The following is a 19,101-nucleotide window of genomic DNA, read 5'->3' as shown; positions in this document are numbered from 1 at the left end:
CCTTTTTTTTATAAGTGATCACATTCTCTCTGTTCTCAGCTGCATAAGACCTGGGGGAGGAGAAGCAGCAGCACACTGAGCTTCCCAGTGAATGGCTGTGCAGCGGGGGGAGTGTCTGATCATTGCATAACAGCAGGCTGAGTTGCCAGCATAGCTAGAGAACTGACCACGCTATGTTCTCTGCTTAGTGTGGTCAGTTTTTATTAGGAAAGCAAAGGGACTGGCAAGAACACCAGTGATTTCACATACAGGAAGCAATACAAAGAGAACAGGAGACTTTGTCATTCGAGTACATGGTACAACAGGCACATATCAGGAATATTAAATGTTGAGGTAGCAAATGCTTTAACTCCACAATAATACACAAACATTGGATTTAACAGGTTTACATAAAGTGTAGCTAAACTTACCTTTTCTCCAGTGGCCCCTCTCTCTTGTTAGTGCCAGCATATTCTCCTGGGCGCCAGGTTTTCAACCATCATCATTGGCTGGCGTGGAATGACATCACTCCTGCGCATGCACAGGTGTCAGCCATCCTGGCACAGGAACCGTGCCGGTGATGGGAGCTGAGTTGCGCATGTGCAGCTCAGTTTCCATGCTGGAGAAGACAGCAAACTGACCAGTAGTTGTATTTTATAGCAGAATCAATATCGCATGTCTCTTCTGCAATAAAGAGCCTGCCTGCTTGTTGTTTTACAGCAGAATTTTAGTTCTGCTTAAAGTGGTTGTAAATCCTCCACTACAACTTTATATCTTAGTAATCTACATAGCACAAAGTGCTCCCTGTTTTAGTTTTCATAGAAAGCGCCATGTAATAAAAAGTGACGTCAGGCGCGACTACGCATTAGGTATTTTGATTAACGGCACACTATGTGCCATTTCTATTTCCCCTGCATGTCGGGACATTAGGATTGATGAGCTTCCTCCCTGAACGGCACAGGGAAGTCTCGCAATGCTGCTCTGATCATCTCCGTCCTGCTTCTCCCCCTTGTGGCAGAATAAGATGTCACACAGGAGAGTGAATCAGAGCAGCATTGAGATAGAGGCTTGGTTTCGGCGCTACGGCGCATGCACGGGATTTCCAAAGGGAAACACAGTAAGGGCAGAACTGAAGTCCAGAAAAGATTCCTGAAACAGTAGAAGTAATGGCGCGGCCAATACCCAGAAATGGAGATCTAATAAAGACAAAAAATAAGGTATTTCCCGACCTTGTTTTATGGCGATTTTAATGTCTTAACGTGTAATTAGCTATAGTATTTAGAGATTGAAGAAATAAGAAATCGCACGGGGTTTACTTCCTCTTTAAGCAGAGAGTCTTTTGAAGTGTAATGCCGCGTACACACGATCGGAATTTCGGCCAGCAAAAGACAGATGAGAGATTTCCATTGGAAAATGCGACCGTGTTATGCTCCATCGGGATTTAGCTGGCCAAATTCTCGCCAGCAAAAATTTGATAGCATGTTCTGAATTTTCCTGATGGAAATTCCAATCGCGTGTAGGCAATTCCGATGTGCAAAAACTCACATATGCTCAGATTCAACTACGAGATGGAAGCTATTGGCTACCAGGTATTGAACTTCTATTTTCTAGTCCCCTCATACGTGTTGTACGTCACCGTGTTCTTGGCGGTCGGAATTTGGTGTGACTATGTGTAGGCAAGACAGTTTGAGTGAAATTCCGTTGGGAAAACCATCAGAGCTTTTTCCGACCAGAATTCCGAATGTGTGTACACAGCATAAGAAGAGAATGTATTTCCTAAGTCTAGCTCTGCTTAGAAACTGAAACTAACTGAGCATTAGAGAAAGGTAGGAAGTATCTAGACAAATACTGTGCGAACTAGCACCAAAACAGGAGGGGGAACACAGGAACATACAAAACGTATCAAGTGCAGTAACAGCACATCCATTATGGGCAATCCTTAATATATACTGATTTTATATCAGAGCAAACACTTCTTTGAAGGAATTGGTTTGTTGATCTGTCTTGTAATACATAGAGCCTGATGCAGAACAAGTTGCTTTACATTTACTTAGTCTTTTTTCTTTGTTTTAGAATTGCCATGAGAAAATCGATGAACTGTTTAAGTCTAAGCTGCACGTGGTCGGGATTGCAGCTGCAGTGGTGGCTGTAATCATGGTAAGATTACCGACTTTCTTGTCTACATTAGAATCTTCTCAGCATTTAAAGCATCCTAATAAAACCTGTGTCTAATATTTCAATAAAAAAGTTTCAATTTGCACTCATTACAAATATACAAGAAAACCACACATGTCATCAAGGCACTTATTACTGTAATATAATGGAGAACCAAAACTGGCAAGGAATAACTCAAAAAGGGGAAGCTCTGCTTGTTTGCACCTTCCCCAAAACCAGGTACCTGCTCCCACCTCCGGGTAAGATCGCCACATGGCGATATACAAATTTTCCAGCCCCGCTCCCCCCCCCACTTTCCGTGAGACACAGAGGTGCCTGCAGACAACGGGACCATTCAGAAGGTGCAGCGCAACTCACGCATGCGCAGTAGGAAACAGGCTGTGAAGCCTCAAGGCTTCACTTTCTGTTTCCCTCAGTAAAGATACCGGCGTCTGCATCCAAAGCCAATTGACGAATCAGCTAGGGGTGCTGACATTGCGGGATACCTGAACAGGTAAGTGTCTTTATATTAAAAGGCAGCAGCTACAGTATTTGTAGCTGCTGACTTCGATTTTTTTTTTTTACAGGCTGGACCTGCTCTTTAAAGCTTAAGTCTAGGCATGATTTTATGTACAGTTGCATTGGTCCAGCTTGGACTAAAGATAATTAACAGAATGCCTGGTATGTTTTCAGTGGCTAAGGTGTTCTCTGATTGGATGAGATGGAGATTGTGATGTCCATTGCAACACCTCTCAGCCTCATCCAATCAGTAAATGTCTTGCATTCTTTAAAAAAATACAAGGCGTTCTGTAAATGGCTGAAGCGAACCTCTTCGTTTACTATGCAGAAAGGAAGCTGCTCGGCACAGATCACGGAAGAATGTGGCGATCAGTGTAGTAGTGCTAACTACTACAGTGATTTCCTGCTTACACAGTAGTCCCAGAGGTATGTAATGCCCAAGCTGGACCAATGTAAGTATGCAATAAAAATCATACTTAGACAATTTTTTTAAAATAACAAACATGTCATACTTACCTCCTCTGTGCAAGGGTTTTGCATAGATCGGCCCCGATCCTCCTTTTCTGGGGTCCCCCAGCGGCACTCCTGGCACCTACTCTTCATCGAGTGCCCCACGGAGAGCCGCTTTCCATGGGGGCACTCGTGCGGGCGCTCTCCCTGCTGCTGCATCCATTGACAGAGACAGCAAGACTTTGCCACGCCCCCATGTCACTGGATTTAATTGGCAGCAGCGGGAGCCAATGGCTCCTGCTGCTATCAGACTATCCAATGAGGACCCGAGACAGTGGCTGGAGCTGCTGGGCTCATCGCTGGAACAATCGGGTTCAGGTAAGATAAAGGGGGGGAGCTTCAACACAGAAAGTTTTCCACCTTAATGCGTAGAATGCATTAGGTTGAAAAATCTCAAGGGTTTACAACCCCTTTAAGCAGACTTGTCATTGGTGTATCTACTTTTCTTTATCACCACGTTCTACGGTATTCCTATATATATATATATATATATATATATATATATATATATATATATATATATATATATATATATATATATATATATATATATATATATATATATATATATATATATATATATATATATATATATAGAGAGAGAGAGAGAGAGAGAGAGAGATATAAATTGCAAGCCTGTAGATATTTTCCACAGCATCCCATGCTTTGTAAGAAGAAAATATTGTTATTTTGACATAATGAAGTGCTGTTGAGAAGTCTGTGGTTGTTGACTGTAAGCACAACACACTGAGAGGTTTCGATGGCCGAATGTGTTTAATCTCCGTCTTCACCTGACTTGAACCAAAGCTTAAGGAGTCAGTTAAGTTCTATGATCCGGAGCCAAAATGACACTAGTGGATTAACTGGCAGAGGGTGTTCAGGGCTTTACACACGCAACATTTCATGTTTATTTTCCCATGTAACATTTTCATCTTTTTTCCCCCAGTCTGTTAGACTCAGAAAACATAAGCATTGCAATTTGCAGATACATGTTTTATTTAAAGTGGGAAAAAATGAGAACAGGTTGGAGTTTAACTGCAGAAAAGAGATTTTTTTCTTTTTTTGTTTTTTTTTACAGCCAAATGGGGTTTTTAAGTGGGTAACAAGGGTATACTTTTTGCCTCAAAGTAAAGCTTTGTGGTCTTGCCATGTGTACAAGCCCATTCAGCTGCCTTTACGGGGGGGAGGTAAAACCGTGGTTCAACCTAACTACAAGTGTAAAAAAAAATAAAAGCCTTCATTTGAACCGGGGTGTAGAAAAAAGTTGGTGTGATACAGAACTTTCTCAGTATGGGTCACATCAGATAAAGAAAAGCAACCCAGTGGAAAGCTGAGGATAACCCCTAGTCCTAGAATATAAAAAGGTTTGTAGAGGCACCCAAAGGCTTGTATATTGATGGAGAAATGATCTTTAATGAATGACTCCAACCAAACATTTTTTATTTTATTTTAGAGACTAGGGAATTGCAAATCTTACTGGGAAGTTCAATAAGAATAAGGGAGCCACCTAGTGACCAAATTAGGAGGTCACAGCCGCATGCACTACACTAATGCTAATCCACTAATTGCCAATGCCAAGCCTGAACGGGAAAAAAATGAGGAGGTCGCTGTACTAACTATGCAATGTTAGTACCACGATCTCTCTACTGTGTTCTCACAGGGGGACTGTCCCGCTGAGAGAACACACCGGTAAGTTCAGACGATGCCAATCAGCTGCTGGTTTAACAGCATACTCGTTCTGCAGAAGCCAGTCCTGAGATCGGTTCCTGTCAGACAAGCAGCTGTACACATGGGCACAAAGTCAGCAGGTTTCTATTGTAACAGCTGATTTTGGCCCGTGTACGGGGCTTTACATTCCAACATGGAATACCCGTGGAGTAATAACCATAGGCGACACTGGGAAATAAGTAGTCATCCATAGGCAGCAGTGCCATGGGGAACAACAAGGAGGAGGCAATTCATTGAATAAATAAAAAGGCTGGGGCCCGATAATTACTGGATTATAGATATTGGACGTTTTAAAATACAGCTTTACTTTGTACATTGAGGGCAAGCTAACAGATTCTCTTAGACCCCTTTCACACTGAGACGCTTTACAGGCGCTACAGCGCTAAAAATAGCGCCTGTAAATCACCGCTCCCGTCTCTCCAGTGTGAAACCCAAGGGCTTTCACACTGGAGCGGTGCGCTTGCAGGACATTAAAAAAAACTGCAAGCCGCATCTTTGGAGCGGTGAAGGAACGGTGTATATACCTGCTCCTAAGCCGATCCCGCCCATTGAAATGAATGGGCAGCACAGCTATACCACCGGCATAGCGCTGCAGCAGCGCTTTGTGGTGGTTTTAACCCTCTCTCAGCCACTTTCGGGGGTAAAAGCGCGCCCCCCCCCCCCACACCAGCGGCCGAATATCGCCGCAAAATTGAAGGAAATAGTGCCGCTTTACCGCCAACACACCCACCACCCCAGTGTGAAAGGGGCCTTGATATCCTTTATTCATAACTGCCTCCCATTTGTTGTCCCATTCATCGGATGAATTTCAGTGAAATATCCAGTACTTGTGACGATGGGGTACCATGTGACTGTCTCCCACAATGGAGTTATGGGTTCCTGAACAGCAAGTTTACCAGGCCAGAGTGCTGTCATATGGTGATGGTGGGTGGTAATAAAGAACACCCCCGCCTTTCCCCCATCCCTAAAAACATAGACCAGCCCTAAAATAACCTAGCTGCATGTCACTGTTTCAGCACCATCTCCGACTCCAGCACAGCTCCCCTTTCTGCTTTCATAGGAGAAACTGAAGGCAGCAGAGCCATAGGCTCCTGCTACCGTCACAGTCCTGTGATTAGTGAACGGGGGTGTGGCTTACCAGTGCTATGGGTGTCTATGGATGCACACAGCCAGCCATGGGAACACACCCACAATGGTACCTCCTTAGCACCCAGGAGACACCCGGAGGATAGAGAAGCTGAAAGCACCAGCAGGGGACTGCCAGAAGAAGAAGAAAGTGACATATCTGTGCAATGTCATTACACAGAGCAGGTAAGTATTACCTCTTTTTTATTAAAACCTGTAGCCTTCAGTATCACTTTAGATGTAAGCAGCTAGGTTGGGGTAAATATGATGGATGAGTGCACAAAGCGAGGTCCATAAAGACATGGATGAGCGAGTTTGGGGCGAAGGAACTTGACTGACCTGCACTTCAGCCTAATAGAACAGCTTTAGGATGAATTAGAGTGGAGACTGTGATCCAGGCCTTCTTTTCCACATCAGTGCCTGACCTCACAAATGCGCCTCTGGAACAATGGTCAAACATTCCCATAGACACACTCCTAAACCTTGTGGACAGCCTTCCCAGAAGAGTTGAAGCTGTTATAGCTGCAAAGGGTGGGCCAACTCAATATTGAACCATACAGATTAAGACCGGGATGTCATTAAAGTTCATGTGTGTGTAAAGGCAGGCGTCCCAATACTTTTGGTAATATAGTGTATTTCTAGTGTTTATGCTGAATTTTTTTTTCTTTTTTTGTTTTTCTCTCATTAATTAATTGTCCTATTTCCATTCTCTTTAGATTATTGAGATGATCTTCAGTATGGTCCTTTGCTGTGGAATTCGGATCTACTCGGTGTACTAAAGAATGTGCTTTCTACATTGTGTAAATAATTGCACATCTTCTATTCCCTTCCTCCCATCCCCATTCATGTCTTTTTATTAACACGTGTTACCTGCTCTGATGGAGCCTGTGCTGAGGTTTACAAACTCAGAACAAACACTAAAGTTTGCTTCTATCCACCCTGGAAATTGCAGCAACAAGGCACTCCTGAAGTCCTGACCCTATAGAATGTACTTGCTTTGTTTGTGGGATTCTCACTCCTAGTACTGCCTTTGTGTGACACCATGTCATACTGTCACTGCCACATATAAAGGGTCCTGTGGAGTTCACTTACCTGCCATGTGCAGTGACCACTGAGTCAACTTTTGGGCATATTAGTGCCTTATTGCTGCCAGTTCCCAACTCAGGCCACTCCTGTGTAAAATATATTGTGATCCTGCTATTGGGGGCAAGGACCAACCCCAACAGCTCCCCCCTGCCCTGCACGATCCCCCCACAATCTGCCATTAGAAAAATAAAAATATATATAAACATGTATAAAGATTCTCATTAAAACTCTTTACAGGGGCTTTTTTCACCCCAACACCAAATGTGTTTACTCTGCTTATTTCCATTTCGAGGAGATGTGTCATGTGTGTAGATAAGAATAGTAGTTGTGGGCTACTGGCGCTACCTCAAACCCTATATTACCTTTTGTCTTCCCTACAGACTCTGTGCAAACCAAATATGTGTTTGCTATAATGTCCCAATTTTTGTGTTTGTGTCCAACAAATTTTTTCTTGTTATCCTAAATTCAACCACGTGCCACTATAAACCATTTATATTGATTACCCTACAGTGGATAACCCCAAAAGAGGTGGACACGTTCAGTTATTCACCAACGTAGTCAATCAATCAAAATCCCAAAGGGATAATTAATCAATTAAACCCTGAAGCACCCAAAACCACATATGAAAACCACCAAAAATTCAAGAGTACCAAGCAATATTCAAAATACTTTTGTGATACTAAATTTTTTGTGATACTAAAAATATTTGTGATACTAGACAGAGACAAACACACTCTGTGTACAAAAAAACCCTTATAGGGGAAAAAATTATAACACCTATAATTCCACTGCGCTTGCGCAGTTCCTGTGCTGATAATTACTTTCACTGTGCGCAGTTTATATTTCCACTATAGTGCCCCAATAAATGAAAAAAGGGGTATTGCAGTATAAAAAAATCAACAAAAGCAACCCAAAACATGAAAATTAAAAATAAAAATAAATAAAAAATAAACAGAATGTGCGGAGTAATTCTAACCCCCTTACGGATATAAAAAAATACAAAAAAACCTAGAAAAAATGTGAATAAGGTCAGAATATTAATAAATGTGTGTATATAGTCCACAAAATAGTCTCTTATCAAGTATTTTCAACTGTGCAATTATTCTTTTTCAAATAACAGGAAGGTGACTTTTGTGATTAAGCCTGCTTATTGGTGACTTCCGTGCTCGTTCCCCCTCAAGGGTCCCCACTCACCGAATCCACGCACCCCCTAGGGGGTATATTGCCTGTAATCTGTGTTCCACTAGTTGAGGATTCTTCCGATTGGCTCTGTCTTAAACTGGTCCTCCCCAGGGTTTTTTGGAAGCGATGAGAGAAGGAGGCTTTGTTGTCCACCAATGGGTCCTCAAAATAGAAAAAATCTGCTCATGGTGTAGTATTTTGATAACTGGCCACTTAAGGGAAGGAAAGCAAGCTACAAAAAAGCTTCTTCAAAAATTATAGCTTCTTCAAAAAATATATATGCCTTATTTATATATATATATATATATATATATATATATATATATAGCAGAGGACTGATAGCCACTTGAGATATGCTTTATTACAAAAAATGTATATAATTACAAAAAGGAGCTTTTACATATATTAAAAAATTATTTTGCAGCGCTTTGTACAAAAAAGGTTCATTTACAAAAGAATCCCCTTATACCAAAGGTGTGATCTAAACCAATTGCACTGTAAGCCTGCAAATTTTGTATATATGTACCAATGATGCAGCTCAGAAGAGTATGCCAATAAAAATGATGAAGTAAAAAATAAAATAAAAAAGTCAGAAAAAAATCAGAAAAAATTAAAAATAAAAATCAAATAAAAAGTATATATTTAAAAGCAGCGGTACAATCCTTTTTTGTGCAAAACAGCACCATGCACAGTTATATGGAGCCTAAGTCCCCAATTCTCTGTCCTCTTCCTAAAGTTTAGGGGGTACCATTTTTTAGGCACTGCAGGCTACCCATATACTGGATACAAAGCTACTTATCTTCATCAAACAGTTAGCCTCCTTGCATGGACGGAAGCTTGAAACACTTTAGCACCAGCCCGGTTCGCCAATCCACAAGGGTAGTCACCCTGATCGAACGGCGTGCGCTCCAGCTGCGCTCCACCGGGTCAGGCGCACCGGAAGTGACGTGGTGTACGTAATGACGCTGTACGCGCTTCGTCATAGACGTCCTCAGCAGCGATATCACGTACACCCATACCCACGTCTTTGAAGGTACCTGTACCGCCCATTCCCAGCCTCCAGCCAATCGCTGGTCTGGGTGGGGCTACAGGTTTGTTTACATTTTGCGTTCCTCATTATATCAAGCGGGCCAATCCTTGTAACCATACTCCTAATGCTCATGTACTAAAAAAAATGATTTCTGCCATCATAAGGGAACATATAAGAATAGTGGTAAATGTCATCTTAATACTCCTTACTTTATACATAATGCTTTTAAGGAGAAAGAGGACCGGACTTACACGGGAAAAAAAAAAGAAGGGGGGGGGGGGGGTTTTAATAGGATCTTTGGTGTATCGACGTAGTTCGTTTATTTTAATTTTATTTCACAAAAGGGGAATTTTCCCCTTTTTTCCTAAAAATATTTACTTTACATATAGGTTCAAAATTACCCTCACAGATTATTTATGAGCCAGCATGGAACCATCCCTGCTTTATTTTGCTACAGAAGATGCTCATCCCGGGTATCCCAGTTGTTTGACCCGGTATCATTTTATAAATCTAGTAATGAACCGGAGAAATACTGATTGCAATATTAAATTCCCTACGGTTTCTTGAATTCTTTTTCCCGGTTTGTTATCCCATTCTAATAGTTTCACGGGGATTCCTATTTTTTATTTTATATCCCAGATATTACCTTGTAAAGCTGATGTTAATCAGGGAATTTTTCTATTTTTATAAATTTTTTTATATATTTTAAATATGAGCCTCTTATCAGTATTCGGAAAGTTCTTCCTGCTTGATGGCCATGTTTACCTCTTCATTTCCAGATAATAACCTATAAACCTCAGATGGGGGGGGCTCAGATCACCTGCTCTCATTATAATAAGTTATATTTATTTTCATAATATGATTATTCACATATCATTAGGATTTTAGGCCTCATCCCTTATTCCTATTCTATATTTCCGATGTTAAATAGTTGATATTCTACAAATATATATATATATCAACAATATGCATATATATATATATATATTATCATCAGTCTGTTTTTTATGTCTGACGCTGGAAATCATCTAAAAACACCTTTTTTGGTTCAATCCATTAGATAATCGATTAAAAGAATATATCATATAATGAACCAAAAAGAAAATGAGAGACCATAAACATAAACATAAACAGCCATAAGTAGGTGTAATCTACATTTACATGTGCCACATTCTAGCAGATCAAGTCCACCTCCACATATCCACATATAATTTCATGTGTGCATATAGAGGGAACTCTAGAACTGTCTGGTAGAACCTCTTTTTTACAATAATGGTTGTTTTTCCTTTTGGAGGGGAGGGGCACCACATACATAAGTACGCCTTCCTCACATCATTTATATTTTGAGGGGCCCTGAACGAAAGTATATCCCACCTTCCTATCTATGGGTTTGCTATAAAGCAATTAAGATCTATGTCGATATTTAACCCTTTTGGGGGCCAAGGTGTTCAATCTATATATCCAGCTAGTCTCATTCTGAGATATAAGGGTGGTCATATTGCCTCCTCTCCAGTTTTGTTTTATGCAGTCAATACCATAAAAAACCATTTTAGAAGGATCTCTTTGATGGAAAAGATCAAAATGTCTGGATACATTATGATTAGGGAACCCCTTCTTGATATTGTTAACATGTTCCCTAACCCTAATGTATAGTGGTCTGGTGGTTCTACCCACATATTGTAAATTGCATGGGCATTCCAACACGTATGTAACGTGTGTACTGCGACATGTAATGAGTTCTCTAATTTTGTATTCTATATGGTCTGTTTTGGATCTAAATGTTTTCCTCCTTCGAGGTTGGGGTTTGCTAACCCTACAGGCCAAACATTTGTTACACTTATAAAACCCTTTCAATTCTTCCAAAAAAGTGCTATTCTTAGGGCCATCGATTACATTGTGTGCTAGCATATTACGTAGTGTCGGCGCTCTCCTATAGATAAATTTTGGTTTCTTTGGGAGGATTGTTGACAAAACTTTGTCTTCTTGGAGGATGGGCCAATATTTTTTCACTATTTTCTCTATTTCATAATACTGTACATTATATCCAGTAATAAATGCTAGATCAAATTTCTGTTTTTCTTTTATGGTTTTACTTATCAGGGTATTTCTATCTATATTCCCAACTTCATTTTTTATTTTAACCAACGGTTCATACTTATATCCCTTTTCAATGAATTGTGCGACCAGTTTGTCTGCTTGGGAAGAAAAATCCTCAATAGAGTTGCAGTTCCTCCTAATTTTTAAAAGCTGTCCTTTTGGGATATTTGCTTTCCATTTTGGATGATGGCAGCTTGAAGTGGGGATATAGCTGTTTCTATCCGTTTCTTTGAAGAAGGTTTTTGTATGAAGGACGTCATTCTTCTTAAAGATTTCTAAATCAAGGAATTCTATCTTTTGTTTATCACATTTCCCACTGAAAGTGAGTCCATACTTGTTGTTATTCAAATTTGATAGAAATCTTTCAAATTCCTCTGGGGTTCCATCCCATAAAATCACCAAGTCATCAATATACCGCCGAAAGAATTTTAGCTGGGGTATATTCCTTGAGTATATATACTCCTCCTCCCACAGATTCATGAGCAGGTTGGCGACGCTTGGTGCATACCGTGCACCCATAGCCACTCCTGTGGTCTGTACATAATAATGATGTCCATACCAAAAATAGTTACAGGCCATGGCCATCTTCAGGCCCTCTAAGATATACTGCACTTGTTCTTGTTTCATGTTCGTGTGTTCATGTAGTGCTCTTTCTACCCCTATTAGACCGTCCTCCTGCACAATACTTGTATATAGCGAATTTACGTCTATAGTTGCTAGTAGATATTGATCTGTGCCTTGGATGTTACTCAGAAGCTCTATAAGTTGGGCACTATCCCTAAGATAGGACTTGCCCTTCAATACCAACGGCTTCAGAAAGATATCTAGATATTCCCCCAATCTTGAGAAAACGGAGTTTATACCACTGATAATTGGCAATGTAGAGAGAAGACAGTTCAGAGAAGGCCCGTACAGGAGAGAACAATACAGGGAAGATTACAGAGAGGCCAGGGGACAATGGATTCCGAGAGGGAATTGGAACAACCAATACAGGAGGAGAACGGAAGACATTCAAGGATATGGCGAAAGAGAGGAAAATATAGGGGATGCCGAGGAGGAAAGAACAAGGAAAAGAAGAAGAACTTAATAGGAAAAGGGATATATAATCTAAGTAAAGTAGAATTTAGTGAAGACGAAATGAAAATTTTAGATTTAGGTTTAAAATATGCCCCGGAAAAACACCTGAATAAATTTGAAACATTTATAGACCTCAAAAAATTTATTAGAAAATTAAATTAAAAAAAAACACTTTGCGATTAGTACGGAAAGCAAAGTGAGAGCGGTACCATTATATACCCAAACAGAATTGAAAAACAAATAAGTGTTTAATCCAAATACAGCAGGAAATCAATGTCTGACAGCGTTCAGTAAAATGGTAGAAAATGATTTGAGAAAACTTAAAGATAGTAAAAACAAGAGATCAAATAACATATGGAAAACGATTAAACAACTGGGGGACAATAAAGAAGTAGTGATAAGGCCGGCAGACAAGGGAGGAGGCCTAGTTATTCTGGACAAGAATGACTATCAAGAGGAAATGAAAAATCTATTACAAGTCGAGAACACATATAAAAAACTGAAGGGCAACCCCAAATTAAGATATGAGATCAATTGAAAGCCTATGTGAATAAAGGGCAGATAATGGGGATCCTTAATGAAAAAGAGGCCGAATATTTGGTGTCAAATTCAACGAAAACACCCGTTATGTATTACAATCCAAAAATACACAAGAGATTAGATAAACCACCAGGAAGGCCAATTATCAGTGGTATAAACTCCGTTTTCTCAAGATTGGGGGAATATCTAGATATCTTTCTGAAGCCGTTGGTATTGAAGGGCAAGTCCTATCTTAGGGATAGTGCCCAACTTATAGAGCTTCTGAGTAACATCCAAGGCACAGATCAATATCTACTAGCAACTATAGACGTAAATTCGCTATATACAAGTATTGTGCAGGAGGACGGTCTAATAGGGGTAGAAAGAGCACTACATGAACACACGAACATGAAACAAGAACAAGTGCAGTATATCTTAGAGGGCCTGAAGATGGCCATGGCCTGTAACTATTTTTGGTATGGACATCATTATTATGTACAGACCACAGGAGTGGCTATGGGTGCACGGTATGCACCAAGCGTCGCCAACCTGCTCATGAATCTGTGGGAGGAGGAGTATATATACTCAAGGAATATACCCCAGCTAAAATTCTTTCGGCGGTATATCGATGACTTGGTGATTTTATGGGATGGAACCCCAGAGGAATTTGAAAGATTTCTATCAAATTTGAATAACAACAAGTATGGACTCACTTTCAGTGGGAAATGTGATAAACAAAAGATAGAATTCCTTGATTTAGAAATCTTTAAGAAGAATGACGTCCTTCATACAAAAACCTTCTTCAAAGAAACGGATAGAAACAGCTATATCCCCACTTCAAGCTGCCATCATCCAAAATGGAAAGCAAATATCCCAAAAGGACAGCTTTTAAGAATTAGGAGGAACTGCAACTCTATTGAGGATTTTTCTTCCCAAGCAGACAAACTGGTCGCACAATTCATTGAAAAGGGATATAAGTATGAACCGTTGGTTAAAATAAAAAATGAAGTTGGGAATATAGATAGAAATACCCTGATAAGTAAAACCATAAAAGAAAAACAGAAATTTGATCTAGCATTTATTACTGGATATAATGTACAGTATTATGAAATAGAGAAAATAGTGAAAAAATATTGGCCCATCCTCCAAGAAGACAAAGTTTTGTCAACAATCCTCCCAAAGAAACCAAAATTTATCTATAGGAGAGCGCCGACACTACGTAATATGCTAGCACACAATGTAATCGATGGCCCTAAGAATAGCACTTTTTTGGAAGAATTGAAAGGGTTTTATAAGTGTAACAAATGTTTGGCCTGTAGGGTTAGCAAACCCCAACCTCGAAGGAGGAAAACATTTAGATCCAAAACAGACCATATAGAATACAAAATTAGAGAACTCATTACATGTCGCAGTACACACGTTACATACGTGTTGGAATGCCCATGCAATTTACAATATGTGGGTAGAACCACCAGACCACTATACATTAGGGTTAGGGAACATGTTAACAATATCAAGAAGGGGTTCCCTAATCATAATGTATCCAGACATTTTGATCTTTTCCATCAAAGAGATCCTTCTAAAATGGTTTTTTATGGTATTGACTGCATAAAACAAAACTGGAGAGGAGGCAATATGACCACCCTTATATCTCAGAATGAGACTAGCTGGATATATAGATTGAACACCTTGGCCCCCAAAGGGTTAAATATCGACATAGATCTTAATTGCTTTATAGCAAACCCATAGATAGGAAGGTGGGATATACTTTCGTTCAGGGCCCCTCAAAATATAAATGATGTGAGGAAGGCGTACTTATGTATGTGGTGCCCCTCCCCTCCAAAAGGAAAAACAACCATTATTGTAAAAAAGAGGTTCTACCAGACAGTTCTAGAGTTCCCTCTATATGCACACATGAAATTATATGTGGATATGTGGAGGTGGACTTGATCTGCTAGAATGTGGCACATGTAAATGTAGATTACACCTACTTATGGCTGTTTATGTTTATGGTCTCTCATTTTTCTTTTTGTTTCATTATATGATATATTCTTTTAATCGATTATCTAATGGATTGAACCAAAAAATGTGTTTTTAGATGATTTCCAGCGTCAGACATAAAAAACAGACTGATGATAATATATATATATATATATATATATATATATATATATATATATATATGCATATTGTTGATAATACATATACATATACATAATATATATATATATATATATATATATATATATATATATTTGTAGAATATCAACTATTTAACATCGGAAATATAGAATAGGAATAAGGGATGAGGCCTAAAATCCTAATGATATGTGAATAATCATATTATGAAAATAAATATAACTTATTATAATGAGAGCAGGTGATCTGAGCCCCCCCATCTGAGGTTTATAGGTTATTATCTGGAAATGAAGAGGTAAACATGGCCATCAAGCAGGAAGAACTTTCCGAATACTGATAAGAGGCTCATATTTAAAATATATAAAAAATTTATAAAAATAGAAAAATTCCCTGATTAACATCAGCTTTACAAGGTAATATCTGGGATATAAAATAAAAAATAGGAATCCCCGTGAAACTATTAGAATGGGATAACAAACCGGGAAAAAGAATTCAAGAAACCGTAGGGAATTTAATATTGCAATCAGTATTTCTCCGGTTCATTACTAGATTTATAAAATGATACCGGGTCAAACAACTGGGATACCCGGGATGAGCATCTTCTGTAGCAAAATAAAGCAGGGATGGTTCCATGCTGGCTCATAAATAATCTGTGAGGGTAATTTTGAACCTATATGTAAAGTAAATATTTTTAGGAAAAAAGGGGAAAATTCCCCTTTTGTGAAATAAAATTAAAATAAACGAACTACGTCGATACACCAAAGATCCTATTAAAACCCCCCCCCCCCCTTTTTTTTTTTTTTTTTTTTCCCCCGTGTAAGTCCGGTCCTCTTTCTCCTTAAAAGCATTATGTATAAAGTAAGGAGTATTAAGATGACATTTACCACTATTCTTATATGTTCCCTTATGATGGCAGAAATCATTTTTTTTAGTACATGAGCATTAGGAGTATAGTTACAAGGATTGGCCCGCTTGATATAATGAGGAACGCAAAATGTAAACAAACCTGTAGCCCCACCCAGACCAGCGATTGGCTGGAGGCTGGGAATGGGCGGTACAGGTACCTTCAAAGACGTGGGTATGGGTGTACGTGATATCGCTGCTGAGGACGTCTATGACGAAACGCGTACAGCGTCATTACGTACACCACGTCACTTCCGGTGCGCCTGACCCGGTGGAGCGCAGCTGGAGCGCACGCCGTTCGATCAGGGTGACTACCCTTGTGGATTGGCGAACCGGGCTGGTGCTAAAGTGTTTCAAGCTTCCGTCCATGCAAGGAGGCTAACTGTTTGATGAAGATAAGTAGCTTTGTATCCAGTATATGGGTAGCCTGCAGTGCCTAAAAAACGGTACCCCCTAAACTTTAGGAAGAGGACAGAGAATTGGGGACTTAGGCTCCATATAACTGTGCATGGTGCTGTTTTGCACAAAAAAGGATTGTACCGCTGCTTTTAAATATATACTTTTTATTTGATTTTTAATTTTTTCTGACTTTTATTTTATTTTTTACTTCATCATTTTTATTGGCATACTCTTTTGAGCTGCATCATTGGTACATATATACAAAATTTGCAGGCTTACAGTGCAATTGGTTTAGATCACACCTTTGGTATAAGGGGATTCTTTTGTAAATGAACCTTTTTGTACAAAGCGCTGCAAAATAATTTTTTTTTAATATATGTAAAAGCTCCTTTTTGTAATTACCGGTATATACATTTTTTGTAATAAAGCATATCTCAAGTGGCTATCAGTCCTCTGCTATATATATATATATATATATATATATATATATATATATATATATATATACAGTGGTGTGAAAAAGTGTTTGCCCCCTTCCTCATTTCCTGTTCCTTTGCATGTTTGTCACACTTAAGTGTTTCGGAACATCAAACCAATTTAAACAATAGTCAAGGACAACACAAGTAAACACAAAATGCAATTTGTAAATGAAGGTGTTTATTATTAAAGGTGAAAAAAAATCCAAACCATCATGGCCCTGTGTGAAAAAGTGATTGCCCCCTAAACCTAATAACTGGTTGGGCCACCCTTAGCAGCAACAACTGCAACCAAGCGTTTGCGATAACGTGCAATGAGGCTTTTACAGCGTCCTGGAGGAATTTTGGCCCACTCATCTTTGCAGAATTGTCCTAATTCAGTTACATTAGAGGGTTTTCGAGCATGAACGGCCTTTTTAAGGTCATACCACAACATCTCAATAGGATTCAGGTCAGGACTTTGGCTAGGCCACTCCAAAGTCTTCATTTTGTTTTTCTTCAGCCATTCGGTGGTGGACTTGCTGGTGTGTTTAGGATCATTGTCCTGCTGTAGAACCCAAGTTCGTTTCAGCTTGAGTACACGAACAGATGGTCGGACATTCTCCTTCAGGATCTCTTGGTAGACAGCAGAATTCATAGTTCCTTTTATCACGGCAAGTCTTCCAGGTCCTGAAGCAGCAAAACAGCCCCAGACCATCACACTACCACCACCATATTTTACTGTTGGTATAATGTTCTTTTTATGAAATGCAGTGTTCCTTCTACGCCAGATATACTTGGACACACACCTTCCAAAGAGTTCCACTTTTGTCTCATCGGTCCACAGAATGTTGTCCCAAAAGTCTTGGGGATCATCAAGATGTGTTGTGGAGAAATTGAGACGAGCTTTGATGTTCTTTTTGCTCAGCAGTGGTTTTATCATTGGAACTCTGCCATGCAGGCCATTTTTGCCCAGTCTTTTCCTGATGGTGGAGGCATGAACGCTGACCTTAACTGAGGCAAGTGAGGCCTGCAGTTCCTTGGACGTTGTTGTGGGGTCTTTTGTGACCTCTTGGATGAGTCGTCGCTGCGCTCTTGGGGTAATTTTGGGCGGCCGGCCACTCCTGGGAAGGTTCACCACTGTTCCATGTCTTCGCCATTTGTGGATAATGGCTCTCACTGTGGTTCGCTGGATTCCCAAAGCTTTGGAAATGGCTTTATAACCCTTTCCAGACTGATAGATCTCAATTACTTTCTTTCTCAATTGTTCCTGAATTTCTTTGGGTCTCGGCATGATGTGTAGCTTTTAAGGATCTTCTGGTGGACCTTACTGTGTCAAGCAGCTCCTATTTAAGTGATGCCTTGATTGTGAACAGGTGTGGCAATAATCAGGCTTGGGTGTGGCTAGAGAAATTGAACTCAGGTGTGGACAACCACAGTTATAGTATGTTTTAACAAGGGGGGCAATCACTTTTTCACACAGGGCCATGATGGTTTGGATTTTTTTTACCTTTAATAATAAACACCTTCATTTACAAATTGCATTTTGTGTTTACTTGTGTTGTCCTTGACTATTGTTTAAATTGGTTTGATGTTCCGAAACACTTAAGTGTGACAAACATGCAAAGGAACAGGAAATGAGGAAGGGGGCAAACACTTTTTCACACCACTGTATATATATATATATATATATATATATATATATATATATATATATATATATATATATATATATATATATATATATATATATATATATATATATATATATATATATATATATATATAAGGCATATATATTTTTTGAAGAAGCTATAATTTTTGAAGAAGCTTTTTTGTAGCCTGCTTTCCTTCCCTTAAGTGGCCAGTTATCAAAATACTACACCATGAGCAGATTTTTTCTATTTTGAGGACCCATTGGTGGACAACAAAGCCTCCTTCTCTCATCGCTTCCAAAAAACCCTGGGGAGGACCAGTTTAAGACAGAGCCAATCAGAAGAATCCTCAACTAGTGGAACACAGATTACAGGCAATATACCCCCTAGGGGGTGCCTGGATTCGGTGAGTGGGGACCCTTGAGGGGGAACGAGCACGGAAGTCACCAATAAGCAGGCTTAATCACAAAAGTCACCTTCCTGTTATTTGAAAAAGAATAATCGCACAGTTGAAAATACCTGATAAGAGACTATTTTGTGGACT

The 19,101-nt window shown here is 39.6% G+C and overlaps 1 protein-coding gene across 1 annotated transcript in view; it reads left to right on the top strand.

The window, feature by feature from the left end:
- CD81 (CD81 molecule) overlaps window positions 1-7,363 on the top strand; it is a 98,820-nt gene extending 91,457 nt beyond the window's left edge. Inside the window, exons 7-8 of the mRNA XM_077460693.1 lie at window positions 2,053-2,136; window positions 6,732-7,363. Of these exons, the coding sequence (XP_077316819.1) occupies window positions 2,053-2,136; window positions 6,732-6,794 (147 nt within the window). The 3' untranslated portion in view covers window positions 6,795-7,363. The remainder of the gene's footprint in view (window positions 1-2,052; window positions 2,137-6,731) is intronic.
- Window positions 7,364-19,101: the final 11,738 nt, after the last annotated feature.

The sequence above is a fragment of the Lithobates pipiens genome, unplaced genomic scaffold (genome assembly GCF_037356315.1).
Source record: "Lithobates pipiens isolate NorthernLeopardFrog02 unplaced genomic scaffold, aLitPip1_a1.2 Scaffold_10, whole genome shotgun sequence".
NCBI classification, from domain to species: Eukaryota; Metazoa; Chordata; class Amphibia; order Anura; family Ranidae; genus Lithobates; species Lithobates pipiens.
The sequence above is the reverse complement of the archived record's forward strand: the minus strand, read 5'-3'. Positions and strand labels throughout refer to the sequence as shown.